The sequence below is a fragment of the Acipenser ruthenus genome, chromosome 7 (genome assembly GCF_902713425.1).
Source record: "Acipenser ruthenus chromosome 7, fAciRut3.2 maternal haplotype, whole genome shotgun sequence".
Lineage (NCBI taxonomy): Eukaryota > Metazoa > Chordata > Actinopteri > Acipenseriformes > Acipenseridae > Acipenser > Acipenser ruthenus.
Window position 1 is genome coordinate 4,883,481 of NC_081195.1, and position 20,643 is coordinate 4,904,123.

At 35.5% G+C, this 20,643-nt stretch overlaps 1 protein-coding gene across 2 annotated transcripts; it reads right to left on the bottom strand.

The window, feature by feature from the left end:
- Positions 1–425: 425 nt before the first annotated feature.
- LOC117416008 (serine/threonine-protein phosphatase 2A 55 kDa regulatory subunit B delta isoform) lies at positions 426–16,592 on the bottom strand. 2 transcript variants are annotated; one of them, XM_034027010.3, is made up of 10 exons: positions 16,393–16,592; positions 16,161–16,235; positions 6,953–7,050; positions 6,290–6,455; positions 5,492–5,604; positions 4,964–5,141; positions 3,744–3,908; positions 3,111–3,280; positions 2,785–2,876; positions 426–2,453 (listed from the first exon to the last, which is right to left on the bottom strand). In XM_034027010.3, exons 1-10 carry the CDS (start codon positions 16,397–16,399, stop codon positions 2,174–2,176), a joined length of 1,344 nt encoding a protein of 447 aa, XP_033882901.1. In that variant the 5' UTR covers positions 16,400–16,592; the 3' UTR covers positions 426–2,173. The 2 variants fall into 2 exon arrangements, with proteins under 2 accessions (XP_033882901.1, XP_033882900.3); XM_034027009.3 differs by lacking the exons at positions 16,161–16,235; positions 16,393–16,592 and adding an exon at positions 10,741–11,009.
- Positions 16,593–20,643: the final 4,051 nt, after the last annotated feature.

Genomic DNA, 20,643 nt, shown 5'->3' on the forward strand with positions numbered 1-20,643 from the left:
ACACAATGGAAAAATATTTTGATCAGCATCCTGGAAAGTAACATTTGTACAACCTTCCTGTTTTTTCCTCCCTTTGTCTTCATTTAACAGTTTTTTTTTGTCCCAGTATGTGTAGCATAAGCCAGCCAGTATTTTCTGGTAAATGCTTTTTTTTTTTTTTTTTTAATCAATTTTAATTGAGAAAAGTTAATACCCCCTCTGATGAGACCGCCACAAGCAAATATTTAACAGTGTCAGTATTTAAATAAGTTAACAGATGGCTTAATATTTTAAGTAATTTTCTTTATCAGCATACTCTACACTTTTTCTGGAGTCCAGAAAAAAAAAAAAAAAAGTTAAATCTACTTGTTTACTGCTGGTTTCCAAATACTACTGTTCAGTCCTAGTTAAGTAGACAACTTCAAATAAACAGTTCTATGTTCATGTAAACACAATCAAATTTATTTAAACTTTGGTCAAAATAATAAAAACAAGTGCATACAATTTAACCATGTTAGTTTATCATCATTATTAAATCAGGGAACAAGGTCAATGAGAATGCTTAATTGACCAAAAATCCTGAATTTAGTTTTAAAAAATAGTGTCACAACCAATATACAATATATTGACAACTTATTTGTGCCCTCAAATAACTAAATTTAAAAAACCTAAAAATGTGCACTTGCCAAGCGCAATGTTAACCATGGTGGCACACTATTGGCAACAATTAAGGGGCACATATTGTTCATTACTAGCAATATTTAATTTCAAATTAGTCATCATAAAGGTTATCACTATTTTATAATTGAAAATGTATTATTTTCACAATTTATTTGAATGGGGAGGCACTCAGCATTCAAATTTAAAGAGCCACTAATAGCAGCAGTTCAATGTTCTGGAGAGGAAACAAAAACAGTTTCTTAAAAAAAAAAAAAAAAAAAAAATGTATAAAAATAATGCACATAAGGTATAGTCAAACATTTGAGTGGCAACTTGGACATTTAACTGTTAAATTATGTTAGTCTTACAAATTGTTTTGCCTGACTCAATGGAGTCTATTTTAATAATCTAAATGCAACAAAGTTAAATATTGCCACCCCTTTGCGCTTTATTAATCTCACTACTGTTTTTCCTTTTTCTTTTAAACCAGCTTATTAACAAATTTGAGGCCATATTAGTATCTGCCATGGTTCAAATCATTAAAATAGACCCTTATGTAGGCATTAAGACTGCTGATTCCCTTTTTGTTACTGCCTATTGTTTTCTACAGCTCATTCAGCCTCCACCTAGATTTATAGCTATGGATAAGCAATTATTGTTATTATTTACACTTAAACTGACAATCAGCTTATAACGGCGCAACTGCAGCTTCAAGTAGTTCATTATATCACTTTCTTACATGCTACCGAAATAGACAGCGTAGTGTAACTTCTTTTTTATTGTTTTCCCCCATTGAAATTTGCATCCACAATGTCAACACATGCAAAGAAATAAAACAGATGTAAGCATTTAATACATTTTTTTTTTTTATTTAAAAACACATCTCATTAGTTTCTGTTATTTTTATTAAGTGGTTGACACCGGATGGTGTGGTTATAGATACAGTCTGTGAGTAAATGTTACTATATATATATATATATATATATATATATATATATATATATATATATATATATATATATAAAGAGCAAAACAAAAACCTGTCCACTGACCAAACTGAAGTGCTTAAAATGTAAAACACCTAGGCCTATAAGTAAAACCAGAGGAGGAATGTTAACAGGCATCATCAAGTACAACTCAAGTTTTAGAAAGGCCCAAAATTACAGTAAAGAGACTACACTTTTGACAATAATAATATTCCTTGGGCGTTTCATAATTTGGTCTGTAAATCATAAAAAAGGCTCAGACTTGAATAAATACATTTTTTTTTTTTTTACCTCTTTTTTTGAGTACTGTCCATCAATTCTGCTTGTTGGGCCTCTCCTGTTTAGAGAACACATAATTATGTCCTCCACTGAAGGCAGAAATGCACCACTGACTCAAAGAAACAGGCCAGCTTTTCTCCATTAGCTAGCAGGAGATAAGTGCGTTGAATTCTTCACTAGGAGGACAAGATGGCCTTTTCTTTTAGATAAACAAATAGGCTTAACTATGCAAGAACGAAACTGTGCCCTCATGACTTTCCAAGCCAATTTTAATTCATTTTATCCTGGAATATGTACAGGTTGTTGGTGGCAGCTACAGCAATGACATTTTCTTTAGGGTGCCAGGCTGTGTGGAGGATCTTCTTGTTGAAGTCCAGACTGTCAACACTGATCTCATCCTTCTTCCTCTTGCCACCAGTACACACTTTGCGTGGCTTCAAGATGCCGCGGGGTTTGCTGCTCTCTCGGGATGCCTCAAGAGTGATATCCCTCCTGGTGTTTCTATCAAACATCCTGAAGAAGTTATTGTAAGAGCCAGTCATAATAGCACTACAAAAGAACAAAAAAAAAAAAATTACAACACACAATTGAGATTTCATAAGGTAACATGAGGTAACAGTTTTCACGAGGTAACAGTTGTATCGCTAACGTACAAAAATGTTAGATATTTTTCCAAATCTTGTTTTACTTAATTTTAGCTATGTCCATCAATGAGTAAATGTCTCCAAAATGTGTAACATATAGTAAAACATACTTTTATTTAAAAAGAAAACTTCTAACACACAAAAGAACATTTAATTAAAGGGTTTATAGTGTTCCAATATGACACACAGGAATATACTGTGTATTTTTTTTTTTTTCATTTTTTACAACATCTTACCTATCAGTTCCATTCCAACAACATTCAAATTTGTCAAAAATGCAGTCGTTTTCATACAATGAACAGAGCTTGCTGCGAAGGTATTCATGGACCTGTAACAATACAATCATGGTAAAAAAATAACTTGTATTAAAATACTTAGCAATTATAAAAGTGTCTTCAGAGCAAAATAAAATAACATTAAGCACAACTGAATACATATGGATTACAATATTTTAAAATGAGAAATACAATTACAGAAGTAAGCTTGTTTACAGAATTAACACCTTTACCAGAGAATACTGAAACATAGATAGACAGTTGAGTATTTATTAAAATAATCCTACCTGGTATGTTTCTACTGGTCTATTTTCCATGTTCAGATCCCACACCTTGACCGAGAGATAGTCTCTTGTCATCATGTATCGGCCACTATGACTGAACTTTACATCAGATATTGATGAGATGATTTCAGAAAAGAATGATCTGCTGCTTGGATCTTCTGGTTCCTCAAAAACTAAAATAAAAAATATTTTAATTTCTATCACTGTATTCTACATATACAGTAACAAGGTAAAATAGCAAATAAGTAACCCAGTGTTTTAAGATCAAAGCAACAATTTTACAAGACAAAACCAATTCTATTGGAATGTGAAAGGCTACATTCAGCCATGGTCCCACTTTCCAGAAATGTTGACCAATAATATTTGCCCTTATATGTAGCCAAATGCAAGATAATCCCCTACTTCCTTAACAAGGTGTCGGTCTGTATTTTAAAAATAATTTGGCTAAATTCATGAGATAATAATTAAAAAAAAAAAAAAAAAACAGGATCCTTCAAAAATCCTGTCTTTTATTAAAGTACTAAACATCTGTTGAAAAGGATATCCTCTATAAAACTGAAACACAGGCAGTGTTCAGGACACACTACCAAGTGGTGGGGGGGGGGGGCAAGGATCGTTACGCTTCCAAACACTTACATTTTGTATGCCTGTCACAGAGGGCTGCTGCACGCATGTCACACAGTCGTATAGTTCCCTTGCTACTGCTGTAGACAAATACATTGCATTGATTCGGGTGACACTCTGCTGCCGTTATGACTTCTGTCAATTCTTCCATGTTGGCAGGCTTAATATCTACAATGTCTAAAGGTCATGCTGTAAGGACAAAACTATTCAAGAAGTCAAGTTTCCTTTTAAAAATACACCATATATATGGATACAGCAACGTTGAATGCTCAGATACATGTTCAAATTATACTAAATTAAACATGTACTGTGAAAGTACATGAAGCCATTTTGCAACAAAGTACATTCAGCGAAAACCAATTAAACTATTACTTCCAGCACTTGGATACCAAAACTCACCCACACCCCTAATGTTCACATTCTTTTAACATTTTAAACTGCTCTCCTTATTTAGAAAAGACAAAACCCTTTGTTTAGCTCCAAGGTTCCCCACTAGGTGGCTAATGGAGAACAACACCCTAGAGGTATTGAATGAATGATTTATTGATGCAACTGCAGATGATTTAACCAACTGTGATGGGCGCTCAGTGCCCGATGACCGTAATGGGCTCTCAGGGCCCGAGTGAAAGATAAATTTGGCCAGCGGCCTCGTCCGTGGGTACTCGAGGGCTACTTGCGCGAGGCCAGCTGGAAAAACATGAACGGTTACATGTATCCCAGTGCCACAGATAGGAAGTGGCTATGGGCCACCTGCCCCCGGGACGAGGCATGCTGCAAGGTGGTGGCTGGGGTCGAGGATGCCAAAACAAAAGAAGCGACATGGGAGAAAAACACAGAGCCTTTATGCGCTTGCTGATGATGTGTTGGTTAGGAGAGGATTCTCCTTCCAGAAATGCATTGTCACAGTTGGAAAATCGCAGACAAATGATTCCAAACATATAAAAAGTGAAAAATAAATGCATTCATAAATGTTACTTTATATAACATACATAAGATATATTATTTGTGTCCACTTATTTTCTATTTATCACAGAGATCTAAGGTATACTATATAATTTCTACTACAAATTACATTAGTTTCAGTGAAATCCAGCACACCCTAATGTTATTTATATTTGTATTTATTTCTAAAATCACACATTACTAGCTAAAACGAGACGTGTTCAATGGAAAAAAACAAATAAAAAAAAAATAAAACACATTTTTAAAATGGTTTAACCAGAAAAGGATACTAAAACTTCGATCTGTGATTTCTAAGTGCCATAGGTTTATTCTTAGGTCATCTGCAGAAAGGTAAGTTTCATGATCACTATTTACTGAAATCGAGTTAATATGATATGTGTGCGCATTTGCAAATATTCTTCGGGGACTTGCTTCTACCATCAAGTCCATGGGCTGCAAAACAGGCACCTGGAACAAAAAGAAAGGGGTTAGTAACATACATTCTCAGTCACGGCAGCAAAAACATGAATAAGTAGATCACTATGGCCTACATCCACCACCATCCGTAGGTAAGTATCTATGACATACATACTTCCCTACGGGCTTCTCCCTGTGCTATATGTCAATACAAACTAAAATATTATGAGCTTAAAAACTATTTTGAATAACATGTAGATATATCATCCGTAACTAAAAAGTATTTTTCAATGTCTTTAAAATTTCTTGGATTAAACCTTAACTAATCTATACCTAATGTCTCTATCCGTGATCATGTTGTACAGTACTGTTTCTCTAGGTAAAACAAAACATGGACTTACCCGTAGTGATGTAATTCTAAAGGGATCTCTAAGTCTGCCATCTTCCTCTTTCAAGTTATAACCCTCTGCCTTTTTGTCCCTTTCACTGATTTTCCACAATTTAATAGTTTTATCTGAAAAATAAATTTTCCAGCTCAAAGTGTGTATAATATCTATACCTCCCAAGAGAACACCCTCGTGGTGAAACAGAATGTCCCCCCTTGTAAATGCTCTGCCTAAAGGAACTTCATTTAAAAGAACACCTATTTGGCACCACTAGTGAGTCGTTCACAACTGATACAGTACTGTTTTGTAACCTGATAACTCATCATCACCATTAAACTTAAATTCAAATAGTTTATTCAATCTTTTATAATGTGACTTATCGCCAGTGTCTTGAAGCATTCTGATTGGTTTATTCAATCTTTCCAAAACCGCCGTCATATCACTGCCTCGTTTTGTATTTTGATTTCCACGAGTGCACCTCATCGCTACAAAATGGCTTGTAAACAAACGACAAAACCCACCGCTGTCTCTCTTGCTACAAAAATTGTTCGAGCTCCATAAAAAAAAAAAAAAAAAAAAAAAAAAAAAAAAAATAGAATCAGCCCAGAATATATGCCGCATAGGGTACAAAGATAGACAGAAACATGCTACTAATGTGGGTCTACAGAAGTTGTAAAATAATAACAATGGCTTATTTATTATTTCAGCATTGTCCAAATAATCTATCAATGTTCTGAAGAATTAGAAAGTACTACAAACCCCAAATCAAGACAAAATAAAATAAAATAAACAAAACAAGTTGAAATTTCTTACCATTAGTAGAAAGCAGGGAATGAGCAGCATTTTGTTGGGGTAACCACCTAATTTTATTAATTTTTTCCTCAATTTCTAGACTTTTCAAATAGTCAAATTCAGGTTCATGACTCTGGAAAGTGCTGTAAACGTTGTATTCGCCTCTGGAATGAGGACGGTTTTTACTCTACAAGACAAAATACATATTGGTAAAAAAAAACACAACACTACAAACATCTACAGGTATACTTCACACAATAGAGATAAATAATACTTATATAGTACCACTTTATTATCATTTTATTATTTCCTTACCCTTTACTTTGTATCTGCCTGTGTGACAGGTTAAACACTATGAAACATCAAAAGGTCAAATTATACATGTGCTAAAACTGCAGTTTTTTTCAATGGGACTGATCCTGGAATATTAATGCAAATCACCAAAGGGAGGCCACATCAATGACATAAATCTGCTCAAAAACACACTATAAACTGACAATAAAGCCTTGTCTAAATTTACAAAGTCGATTTTAGGCACTACACTGGGCATTTTTTTAATTTTTTTTTTTTTATTATTAATTTGTTCAAAAAAACCAAAAACACAACCCTAAACCCAGATCACACTCCACATACAGATGACAGTCTGACTAGATTTAGAGTACAGCACCTTCATGGAATACTAACCTCCTGTTCTCTTTGAAATATGACAACTCTACCCCCCTTGTCCCCAGTTGCAAGCAGGTCTCCAGAGTAGTTGAATTCAACTGTTGAAATAATATCAGCTGTAGAGAGAAGACAAACAAAACAAATATATCAATATACTATTAAAATTGACTAAGAAAAGCATTCCTGTGACTGAAAGTACACTTCTTTTCAATTTAGACAAATCAAAGTCAGGTGCAATTTTCCAGCCCAACTGATACCAATACCAAGCGATGCAGGAATTTACTGAACAGCTTCCGTTATTTATTTTCCTGTTCATAACTTGTTCTTGAGATAGAAAAGCATGTGCAGCAAAAGTCAAAATATAGGGTAAAAACTTTGCGTCCGTTTTAGTGACGGTTATATTTTACAGCTTTTTTTAGTGGTATGGACTTCACAAAATGTTACAATATCTGCAGTATACATATCTATGATATCTAGACAGACTGAAAAAAACATAATAGGAAATACAAGAGATAAAAGATCTGTCCTTCTCTAATATGTACAGTACATAATGGCGCCTCCTCAAAGAATGATTAATTACTGCACCTAACAGTTCTGTTTCAAGGCCAAGAATATTTGTAGAAAAAAAGAGCGAGGGGAATAACTATACTTTCTACATTAAAACCATAACATACATCAAAGGGAAAGGGACCTTTTCAAAAATACACCCGTGTATTTCATTTATACAGACCATGGTCAACCTCTAAATTATGACAATGAAAAGCTCATATGACAACACCAATAAAACACACTGCAATTTAATTTTACAAGACAACTGTCAGCCTAACTTCACCTAACGTATGCAAGTTTGAACCACACGCCATTGTCAAATTTCAGCCGATATGACCCATTCTAAAATAAAATGTCCGCAGCTACAAATAAAATACTTTATTTGTCATTATTTTTCTTCAATAGTTTTGTGTTAAGCATTAACCAAGCTAGACAGTTGTTTGATACTGCAGTTTACTTTCTCATTTTCTGGGTATATCATTTTTTCAGAAACAAAATATCCCTAGGTAGATCACAAATCAGTGGGTGTACTATACAGTAAGTAGGGAGGGAGTTGTGAAGCTGAGAATATAATAATTTGTCACCAATATTGGCCTCCTTGTCCTCATTACCTAGATCACTATACTGTAGATGATATAATTATAATAATAATAATAATAATAATAATAATAATAATAATAATAATAATAATAATAATAAAATTGGCAACAGGCCCCTCATTTTTTAATTTCTGCCTTCTACTTAAGTGTAGGCTAATTCATGGGAAAGTTCAGAGGGGGAAAAAAGAGACAATAACAAAAACTATTTTTAATAGATTCTACCAGCATAGACTTTGTTAGTTTAGCCAATCGGTTGTCACTACAGAGAAAAAAGTAGGTCACATTCACAATTGATGGAATAACTACTTGTGCACAGCATTATATCTAATTAAGTTGTGCGTCTAAGCTAAAAAAGGTAGGTTTAAAATTGTTATGCATACAAGTGTTTGTTTGAGAAAATATCATTCATATACTGATAGGACCTCCAAATGTTTTGTAACAGAAATGGCTTCTGCTTTAGGAATGGCAAAAAGGAGTCAGCTGATCAGCCCTGGGACATGCAAGGACTCTGCAATCTTTGTGGTGGGTAAACAAATATGAAGTCCCTACCTCAAAGGTCTCAACTGAACACTTTTGTTCAGTACTTTCTTGCACAATACCACAACAATTTACCTAGAGATTCAAAGAATACACTTGTGTAAGGAGTATATCCAATATTAGGTCTTTATCACCAGGACACCATAAAGTCACATCACCACCGGGGTCAAGATCATGATCTCGATCTCTAATGGTTTACAAGATACTACCAGTTGACGTACAGTGGCAGCAGTATAATTATATATAATCTCTCTCACAGTGGGGTAATAAGAATCACCATCTACCCAGTACTGCAACTAGGGCTGTGCGGTTATGGAACTTTCAGTTCGGTTCGGTTTCACTTTTAAAAGCTTGGCTATCGGTTCGGTTTAACAAGACAAAGACGTTATATTTTTCTTAACGTTTTTAATGAAAATAATCAAATGTAACTGCAATTTTTGATCATATAAATATTTGTAATAAAATGAATTATAAAAAAAACGTATTTGCATAACTTAGAACAAATCAGGTTGCAGACACTAACAAAATACCATAAACACATCCTTCAAATGACTTAAAAGTGAAATAAAAAAAAAACTAAATTTAAAATAAAAAAATTCACTGTTTAGGGCAACAATGACACTTTGACATATTTGCCACTGTTCAACCTGAACATTTAAACTCTGGTAGAAGTCACAACAGGTTTAAAATAAATCTAAATGTATTGCAAATAAACAACTGGGAACTCATTTCCCTGCTAATCATTACAAAAAAAAAAAAACTTTAACAATGTACAATATTATTGCTGGTATTGCTGGAAAGTTGAGATTCTAAGCTGTCGACAGTCGACTCTGTCACATGACGAGAGGCTTAACTTCAGGCGATTTCCTTAACTAGGTGGCTTTTACAGTGCCTGAGTAATATGCGCGTAACCTCTGGCGCCCCGAAATGAATGGGGCAGTCACATGTCAGTTTTTCAACAGTGAATTAAAATAAAATGTGCTTTCAATTCCTCTTTCGATCACACCAGAAAAAACTGATCAGTTGCTCATTCGGTCAGTACATCATTTGTAATGCACTACAACAATTGGATATATCAATATTCGTCTTGGAAAATGTTAATATTATCCATATTGCGATTGGTATTCATTCAGTATAATTTTAGGTCTAGATCTGGAGTACGATAGTTACCTGTGGAGTGGTCTGTGGCACATCATCTTCGACTTCAGCCTTTCGCTTTTCTTCGTTACACAGGGTTTAAAATTCTGTTTGTGTTTTTGGCTTGTAAATGTCTTTTTAAAGTTTCTGTAATTGGCGCTTACCTTTTTTTAACATATTTTTCCAAGTGCAAAATTGTTTATCAACCTGTGTTAAATGTTCTAAAACTAAACTTTTATGTTTAGCTGCGGGAGGGGTGCTGCTAGCATGGTCAGACATTTTCGCGAATGATCAAAAATGGCGGGAAACCAACACGGTTTTAATGCTCCAACTCGGTTTCGTTTTTTTTTTTTTTTTTTTTAATTTAAACCGAACTGACAAAATCGGTTAACCGCACAGCCTTAACTGCAACAGATAACACATTCTAATAATGTGGATACACTAACCTGGGTTTAAAACAGTAGGGTTCAACAATAGACAGAAAACCACTTGTTTCGATAGACTAGAATGCTCGCCTACTAGGTAGAGGGGTGTTGGTTTATAAAGGTCAGTGTGAGTGTGTGCAAAAAATTCAAGACGACCAGTAAATAAAGCAAATAGGCTAAATAAATACATGAATGTGAACACTGCAAATAAATGTGCAAAACATTTTAAGTGGTTAAATAAAAAAAAAAAAAAAAAAGCTAAACATGTAGGGAATTCTAGCAGAAAGCTACAGCACCTGCACATATTACAAGGCCACACAAACATGAACCACTACATTTAGCATTCTCTGCTTTTGGCAGTCATTTATTAAATGTTTATTGGTAATACAATCTGCTACAGTCTATCCAAAACACAGTCTGTTAAATCAAAAATTAAATATTGGCCTTATTTTAAGTTAATTGGTTTCAAATAAAATACAAGAAAACATGCTTCAAAAAACTTGCATAATATTTCCATAATCTTATTTCCATCTTCATGCCATACAGTTTGCTATCATACCTTGATCAAAAGATGAGGCTGACATCAGTGTGCTAGCACCAGCAGTGGAAGATTTAAATGCCTGCGAGAAACTGCAGGGAAAGCATTTCATCTTCTGCAGAATGCAAACGTAGTCTGGATTTCCTCATTTGATAAAGCCACAATATGGGTGGCCCAGCAGCCCTTTCTTTTGCGAGATTTCCTTCTGCTCCACGGTGTGCAGGCATCTAGACAAACTATCAAATAAACGTTCCAGACCAGAAAGAAAGGGCATGACAGGCTGAATTTTACATGGACAGTGAGGTGTCAGCCCTCAGCACTATTCCCAAGATGCTGCCTGTACAGAGAGCGTACACTGATCTGAGCTAGCTAGCCGATTCTCTGCCAACATATCACACTTGGAAAAAAACAGTGCAGCTATAGGCTTGGCATGCTGCATTTAGCTGTACTGTGACATCACACAATTCATGCATGAAGTTCACAGAAGTGCATTATTATAGGTCATTCCTAACAAAGGAAGCAATCAATTTTCTTAAAACAAATCCTCAGTGGTGTCCCCCTCCGGACAGTTTTGGTAGCTCTCCTTTTTTCCCAGGTTGAGCAAGAGAAAGCTTGAATTAGAAGTAGCCTTATCCATATGCAGCACCTGCCGTTCCTGAGAAGCTAGCTGGAAATTTCAAGCCATCTGTGTCATACATCTTTCTCCAAACCGCACTGCAGAAATCAATTATTTCTCTCACAGCATACAGAGACAAGTAGATGTTTGCTTTTTATTGGCTTATAATGACAAGATCATTCCAATCTTTCTATGTGTGTTTTTTTTTCTTTTTTTCACAGAATCAAATACATATTTTCAATATAGATACTAAGGTCTGAGAATGATATATAATACATATTTATAATTTTACACAACAGTACTACTAAACACTATTTTCTGTTTCACTGTTGGAAAGCATGATGAAGACTAAGCTAAACTAGTCATACTGTACACCAGACATTTTTTATTGCAGGCTCAGTTTTCTGTCAGTGTGTACTGGACTATTCTGTATTAACAAAATTGGTAAAATATATTTAATCTACAGATTAGTAGTCCAATATTCATATTATGTAACTAAAGTCAAAAGCTAATGACAGACAAAGGGTGTTGGATGTTTTTTTCATCCGACTTATTACACCTGGATATCATCACCTATTATGCAAAGTGATACATTCAAAATAATGTAAAAGGTGAGTATTGTGTGTGCTCCTCAAAGATAAACATCAAAAACTCTAGCAGAGCTTGAAATATTTAGCTTAATCAGATTTAAATCCTGAATGTAAACCAGTGAAGGACGTAGAATAAGTAAAAGATACTGAAATGTGTGGCTGTAGTTACACCCAGGGCTCCACTGAAAAAATATGAATTACGCATGATATTTACATTTAATGCACAAAGAATATGCACAGCAATTTTGCAAGTTATCAAGCTTCTTGAACTTCGCTGGTTCCTGGCATATCAATGCTCAGTTGTTAATATACTGCAAGAGGTGGAAAAGGGACGTTTTTATTCTAAGACCCAAATTTTAGCACAGTAGTTCAAAGTAACATTACAGTTAAAATGTAAAGCTGTAGTTAATGCATAAAAGTATGTACTGTATTTATTGGAAGTACTCGTGACCACGGTAAAATACATTTTACGCACAGTGTTTAAATAATGAGAGGATTACATAATGACCCATTCAGAACTCTAAAATGACACACAAAAAGACAAATCTGACAGTCAAACAACCTCAGATTCAATACAACATCGGTGCTAAATTCCGATCAGATCCAGATATCAATAAACATACAAACAAACACATCTCTGGAGCACATTTCTACACAAAAGCACTAACACAAACCACAAATTGGATGCGTTTTATATACTGTACTGTGTATTACAGTGGACAGTTTTAAAAGTAAAACAATCAATTTCAATAGTTACTGAACAGGTTGTTACATTTAAATAATAACAAACAACCCAGGCAGAGGGCAGGGAATCTTATCACTTAACTCCTGGCCACCAACTCTCCCAGCTGGTCATTAAAGCTTTCACTAGAACAGTGGTTCTCACTGCAAATCTTTTCGAAATATAATTTGTTAAATCGTTTACAAATACATATAGACTATGTAGACATACGCACACCTATATAGCTAGCAATCATTTCTGTAATAAAGCTAAAGTACAACACTCCCTCTCTACTGGATTTTAATTCAAAAGACTCTTCTAACAATAAACTGGAGATATAAAACAGGTACTTGCAAGGTTTATTTTGTATTATTATTGCACTGACAACAGGTAAAACTTGGGTGTCTGCGTCAGCAGACAAAATAAAACAATCACTTGCGGCACAATTCTGAGCTAAATTGAAAATGGCTTTTGCATAACAAATCATAAATATAACCTTGTTAAACAAGCCCAGATTACTGGCTCACACAGAAATATAGCAACAAAGAACCAAAAAAAAAAAAACTAAAAGTAACCTAAACCTTTCTAAAACATTTTATGAACAAAACTTGCACAGTAAAAACAGCCAATTAGTATAAGAACACACTTTTTTATTTAAAAAAAAAAAAAAAATTATATATATATATATATATATATATATATATATATATTCTGCTTAAACCTGTGATCACTTAACATCCCAGAAATAAAAAATAAATAAACTACACATTTCACAATGGGTCTCAAGATTAAAACTTACAGAATTGCAATAATTGGAAAGAAAACAAACGATGCACGGTGGACTGCGTGTGGACTTGACTTGCTACTTGCAAAGGTTCAGCAGTTCTTTAAATGGAAAGTCTGCAGGCTCAAGGGTTTCTTGTGAAATTAAATCCTCTTTCACACTGGCACTTCTACCCGGGTTCTGGCTACCTGGGTCACAATCCCACGTAGTGTGAAACAGCGTACCTGGATGGTACCCGGGTCCCAGCGACCCACCTCAGGATGTGGGCCGACATGCTTTGACCCGGTTGAACGAGACAAAATGCATGACAGCTGACGAAATAACAAAAACAGCCACGCCTTCATGAAGGTTTCACTTCCGCAAGGAACATTTAAGTTTATTCTGTTCTGCCATATTTGTGTTGCTTGATACACACCATGAGCCAGACTGCACCTTGGATGGAAGCATGTGTAACAAGCTGCTTCCAGGGCATTAATACGCGCATTGTGTACCTGCGTCTGTCACCCAGGTCAACCCTGCTTTATCAGCATAGCCGACCCGCATGACACCGAGTCCTGACCCGGTTAGGTTCCGACTCGGGTAGAGCATGCCAGTGTGAAAGGGGCTTAAGAGCGAAGCTTGCTTCACTTAAGCAGTGTGGGTGCTTGTTTTTCAGAAAGTGCAGAGCACTGAATGTCCTCTCACACAGCACCATAGTAGGGAAAGGGACAAGAAAAGAAAAGAAACTTTAGCCAGGGGCTTGTAGTTCTCAGCAAACTGGAACACTGCTAGTGTTGATGGAATTGATACTCTTTTTCACTGTGGATTCAACCTCATCCATGGTTTTCATGGAAGTCTAAATTAGCCAAAACTGGTGTGCTCCTCTGTAATGTGTCCTTGCTCAGTGGAGCATCTCTGAAAAGTATTGTCAGGTTGTACAACTTTAAAAGTTGCCATCCACATTTGACCCATCTTACTCACAAAATCCGAGATGGCGTTTTTGTTTTTGCAGTTCGGTTTTTGTTTCATTTAACAGCTTACATCTCTAAAAGTCATTCTTATAGTTCTTTGCAACTTCACCCGCATGTGTGTTGTAATGACGCTGCATGGCATACATTTTGATCTGATGAATCTCCTTACAAATAGCACATACAGCAATTTACTCAGAAGCTGAATTGCGTTTCCCACTGGCCCTGAAATGTTTGCTTTTCTTCCTTCCATGTTGGTTGCACACAGTGTGTCTCTGTAATGTTATCAGACTCCAAAACATTTTCTGACAGTACTACTGATTTATCAAAAAAAACAAAAAAAAAACGTTGATACCCATAGTGTGTTTTTTTTTATGTAGCTCTACCAAAGCCTTTTCTTGTTCACCTAATTTTATGTGCACTACTACAAAAAACGTTACATTTCCCAAGTCGCATTCAAAAAGCTGTTACTTCATAACGTTTCTCCCAACGTACTCGCGCTGCATCTTCAGCATTGCACTGCGTAATCTCGTCTGCTTTGCGTTGCGTCTACATCCACCGGAAGGTAAACATTTGTAGACGTTGAAATACGCCATAAGAAAACACAGCACTACACTGTTATGTGCAGCTACTGAGTATATTTTATAGACTACAGAACACATCTCACGGTACGATTTTACCTTCCTGTGTAGCGATTTTCACTGCAGTGAATCAGGTAGGGCACGAAGTGGCGCTGATTAAGGAGTTGCAAGTGGGCTACACGGGACATGCTGTGGCTGCCCAAAATCAAGCGGTGGCCGCATTTGAGAAACGTTGCACTAGAATACAGAATAAGAGCATCACTGTAACTGGCGTGATATGCAAAACTTAAAACACCTGTCGTCATAACATTAGTTAACAGAGTGTAGGGCTATCATACTAGACAGTCGGTATGTAAGTAATCTATAGATGTGAAGAATTTCAGTTCTACCAACTGTAACTTAACTCTTTCAAGGTTAGTTTTGGGTGGAAAAGGGTAGCAAAGGCTCATACTGTATTGGACAGAATCGCTTTTTAATCAATACAGTATGAGCCCCCCCCCCCCAAACATGGTCGTTTTTAATTCTTATTGAATTGTTTACTACCCGCTAACCTGATGAGCAGTAATCTATTACAAATGGTAACCTCACATTTTTACCCACCGTTTCATCTGTTGTGGCCTTTCCAATCCATGCAACAACCAATACTAAAACTAATATGTATACTAAATAATATTGGGCCACTGACTGGCAACTGAGAAAACAGATTATAACATAGTTGGCCAAACTAAATTATGTGCACATCTTCGTGGACAAAGGGCCTTTTCTCCACACTTCATAAGCGAACATACGGTATTTTTAAAAAAAATATTTTTCACCACACGGTAGAAAATAATGCCTTTACCTCTCCTTAAAAAAAAAGCGATGCACAAACACAGATGGAAGTTACAGTTACGATCTTAGTCACAGCTGGGATTATTGTGTGTGCTTTATTTCACTGAATGGACGCAGCACTTTGACGTCACGAGAATTACGAATGAAACTTGTCATGGTTATATCTCTGCCAAAGCTAGCATTAGCATTTATCTGAGGGATGCAATCTGCAACGGAACACCAAAAGTTTAGGAATTTGCAATTATCTGACCCTCGGGAACCCACACCCGACCTCTGACAGTGACCATGTCCCACCATCAGCACCACGCCACTGCCCTAATTCAACAGCAAAGGTAACACTGACGATATGTCTGAAAACACACAAAGCTTACCTTCTGCCACATCTTCGTCTATGGCACCTTTCACTTGGGAGAAACACCACTGGAAATCATTCCCTCCTCCGACTCCTAAAATACAAGCAATGGAAATTACACAGATTAGGCTACTGTTTCGTAACAGCCTCCTTTTGCAGCTCTCTCCCCGTGTACACAGAGAGCGCTGCTGTTTAGGCCCTGCAAACAGTAAGAGGCCTTTCCCGCTCGGGTGTTAAAGTTAATAGCTTACCTGCCATTGCTTCCTCCGGGAGCAGATTTGGCGTCGCTTGGGGTTCTGCGGAACTGTATTCAGGTGTTTACTTTGGGTTTGCAACCTGGCGCTGCAGCTGAAAGCGATTAAAGAGCCAGGAATCAGAGCCGCTGAAGCTGTCCGTGATTTTTTTTTTTCTTTTTCAAAATGGCGCACATTGCAAGTCGACATGATACGATGACGTCATTTAATAGACACTTTAAAAAGCCTGCTTCAAAAAACTCATGCCTCCTGAGATTAAGAAACAGGAACGCTGTGTGTGTCAGACAGACTCGTAAAGATTCTTATTATTATATGTTTTTTGGTATGTGATAATGACATTTCACCAAGTATACCTTTAAATAATGTCAGCTCAATAAAATACACTAGCTATGATATTATTATTATTATTATTATTATTATTATTATTATTATTATTATTATTATATTACTTTCTAAAAATGTAAGAGGAACCTTCTCTGCCTCAGTACCCACCAATAAACCTGTTTTATGTACCCGACATACAAAAAATGCATTTATACAGTTTAAAAAAAAAAAAAAAACTATAAGAAAAGAATAAACAGCAGCGCAAAATACCTAGAATCTTTGGGTCCTGATCATGAGGATATACATTGCATGACGCAATTGCGCCCTCTGGTGGATTGGACTGACACAAAGTTTAAATAGCTTGTTCTTTCCTGTTGACGAATTGTCCCGGTGCGGGGCCCACATGTTGTTCAGAACTAATACCATTTACCCTTTTTGGTAATCTTATAGATTAAAAAAAAAAAAAAAAAATCCAGTAATTGTCATTTATTTAGAATTGGATGGGCGTCTTTTTATTATTTTGTTTGGAAAGTAAATGGAACATGCCCCTATGTATGCATCATACAGCCCTGGGGGACTTGTGTAGTAATAGATCTGGATTTGTACTTGTGAGGCCTGGTAAGTAACAGTAAGTTTGGCTTTAGAAACAAATTAGGCCAGTAATAATGGATATTATTAAAGTTCCTTCAAATGCATAATGTTCATGTGTGTGGGATGGCACCTTCAGATGCAGACAGCACAAGAAGTGATTAGGTACCAGGAAACAGAACCATTTTTAAAAAAATTCTGTTCCATTGCGGAACCGCATATTGCTTTTGGTACTGTGCTTTATTTAGTCAATTACCTGATCTAACCTCTGATCTTATTGCAATTTGCATTGTCTGAATTTGATACATTTTTGCATCACGGTTACCCCATAACTGCTTTGAAAAGACTCAGTTTGGATCTTTTCCAGTCGTTATTAATCAAGAATGTATTTTAAACCCCCATTATATTACCTTTCTGTCTGACTGTACTTGATTCAAACCATCAAGACAGCAAGCTAAAACTGCTTGTTATTGAAAGCATTTTAATATTAACATTCCTTGCTTCTCAGGTTGTCGGCTGAAAGATGATTTTTCTGAACATTTCTAATATCCATGTTTGCTAGGCTCTGTCAGAGGTAAGGCAGTCAATTTATTATGAAGTCACCGATACATTTTTGAATTGGCCTTTCAAAAATAATGATACAACTGGTAAGAGTAAATGAAGGAACTAATCGTAGTAAATGAAATGACTTATTTATGACTTATTGTGCTTGTTATGGGTGAGTGTATTTTCATTTGAGTTGAGTATTGGCATGCTACAATACTAGATAGTTTGTGTATTCTAGCTCCTGCAGCCAAGACTGACAGCAGCTGTCAAAGTCATTCAAGGCTGGGGGATAGAACACCAATCCCTCCTATTTTTAAATATATTAATATAAGCCTGATAATAATAATACAAAAATGAAAAAAATAATGAAAATGTAATCACTAGCATAACTGAACTTATGAAAAAAAGTCAGGACAATTTATTTTTTACTAAATAGTGTGTAAATAAATGAGCCTTTCTTGTTCCACCAGAATAAACCTCATTTCATTTTGACTGTCAGACCTTAACATTCAAAAGAAAATGATCTGTCTGTTTTGGGTATTACATGTGTGTCTTTGGTTTCAAATGAACTGGAAAATTCAATTGGATACAAATAAAATAATCTAAATGGGAACTGTTCTCTTGGATCATTAAATTTGTGTTTTTCTTTCACAGAGAAACTTCAAAATGTTCCACTGACACGGGAATACGATCTTTACTTCAGATTGCAATAATCAGCTAATGTTTACACTTTCCCCAGCATTAAGCAACGTTTATTGATGCACTGATGGCCTTTCCTTGTTTTGACTAGATGTATTTTCAGTGTCTTTGAAGACATTGAAATCCACTTCTAGTCAAAATGTTTCTTATTTCATTTTGTGTGTTTTGTATTTCTGAATGTAGCACTGTTGGGTGTTTAATTGTCCTGACAGACATTTATATAAGATGTAGGCTTGCCAGTAGTTTGATATTGAGGACCTACGCAATGTAACAAACATTACATTTTCATATAATAGCCTCACATGTCTTTGTATTGGCTTTGAAATAGGGCTCGATTTGTTCAGTTCAATTAACTTCCACCTGGGAAATACTGTACATAGAGGGAAAATGCATGCTAATTGGATGTACTTTTAATTTCCCCCCACATTTACCTGCTGGTAGTAGGTTCATTCAGTTGGGCCTGGTTACTAACACATCCAATCTCGTTTATACAGTATATATATATATATCTATATATATATATATATATATATATATATATATATATATATATATATATATATATATATACTTGTTTTCTTATAACAGTGTCTTTCGGATGGATTTTATGTGCTGTGTGTTTCATTCATTATATTACTGTCTTTTTTAGCTACATAAGTCAAAACGCATTACCAGGATGACCAACGACAGCCCTTAAAGATGTACTGGCTTTGGGCAAACAGCAAATTAAATTGCTAAAGGAAGCCCAAGAAAGTTTATCAAGTTAAAGGAACATTGATTTACTGTCAAGTATTTTAGTGCAATCTGTTACAGTTTTTTTTTTGTTCACTTATGAACAGACGGGCAGTCAAAGCTTGCGTTTTATTGTAAAGACCTTTGTTTTTTTTCCTAAGCAAAGTCAGAAAATATATTTTGTATTTTGTTAAGTTCATTGGCTGTTTTGTAAGGTAACAAATGCATTAAATAGATCATGCCATTGTGGCTTTATGGTACTATAAAACAAAATGTGTTAGACGAATTGGCAAGCAAAGTATGACAGTCCAGAAGAATGTTCTTTGCGCCATGGTTGGTGTACTTGATGATTCAATAATTGACAAGTTTGGTTGACTAACAATTAGGCCATGTTGGCAGAAAATTGCAGTTGTACTACTGGGAGGACCTTTTATGCTTCTCAATGAGAACATTTTACAACTAAAGAGCTATTGTATTTGTAGCAGCTCCTTCTTTAACCCTGGTGACTTGATATGTGTCTAGTTCAAAATACTTCTTATAAATAGTCTTCACATGGGTTTAAACAATGTATTCAAGGCTTTCTCTCCTCTCGTCTATGCAAAATCACAGGTCTGATAGAACCAAGTTATACATTTTAGAATGCAGTTTAAATAATGAATGCTCCTAATTATTGGAATAAATTGCTGCATTATTTTTCTTGTCTTTCTCAGGGGGAGAGTTATGACTGCTGCATATTTTTTCGTCTTTCTTCCCAACACTTGGTTTTATTGAAAAAATGAATGATGTAAATCCATGTAGCAGAGGTCATTCCTTATGAAAATTCACAACACAACATCTTACATTGATTGGGAAATGATCTAATATTCATTTGTTTTTGTGACTAGAATTTCTTGAAGAACCATTGGTGATAGTCAACATTGAGGATATCATACTGGTGAGAGAGACAGTCTCCAAAAATACTAAATGCATCCTCTAGTTATAGATGTTACTACTGTATATGACAAGTCATTATTTTTCAAAGTCACTGCTTCAACTTTATGAATCAGTCATGCAGTCATTCAGTGACAGGCTCCTTTTGCTTTGCTATCAATAGACTGTCTGTTTATCCAAACTGTACTGTGTTGTGTTTATCCTTTTGGATCCAAATGAAAGCAATTGTCAGAGCAATTATCATATAGGGGCTGATATAAGGATAGATGTAGTGCAAACACTTTTCTGAGGAGGAGCTGAGAGTCCTGATGACTGAGGTCACGCAGCCTTGAAATTTGGAAAAGCCTCGACCAATATTAGTTATGCTACCAAAGAGACCATATGGCCCTCTATAGTGAAGAAAGTCTGTGCTGTCGTTGTTACCAGGAG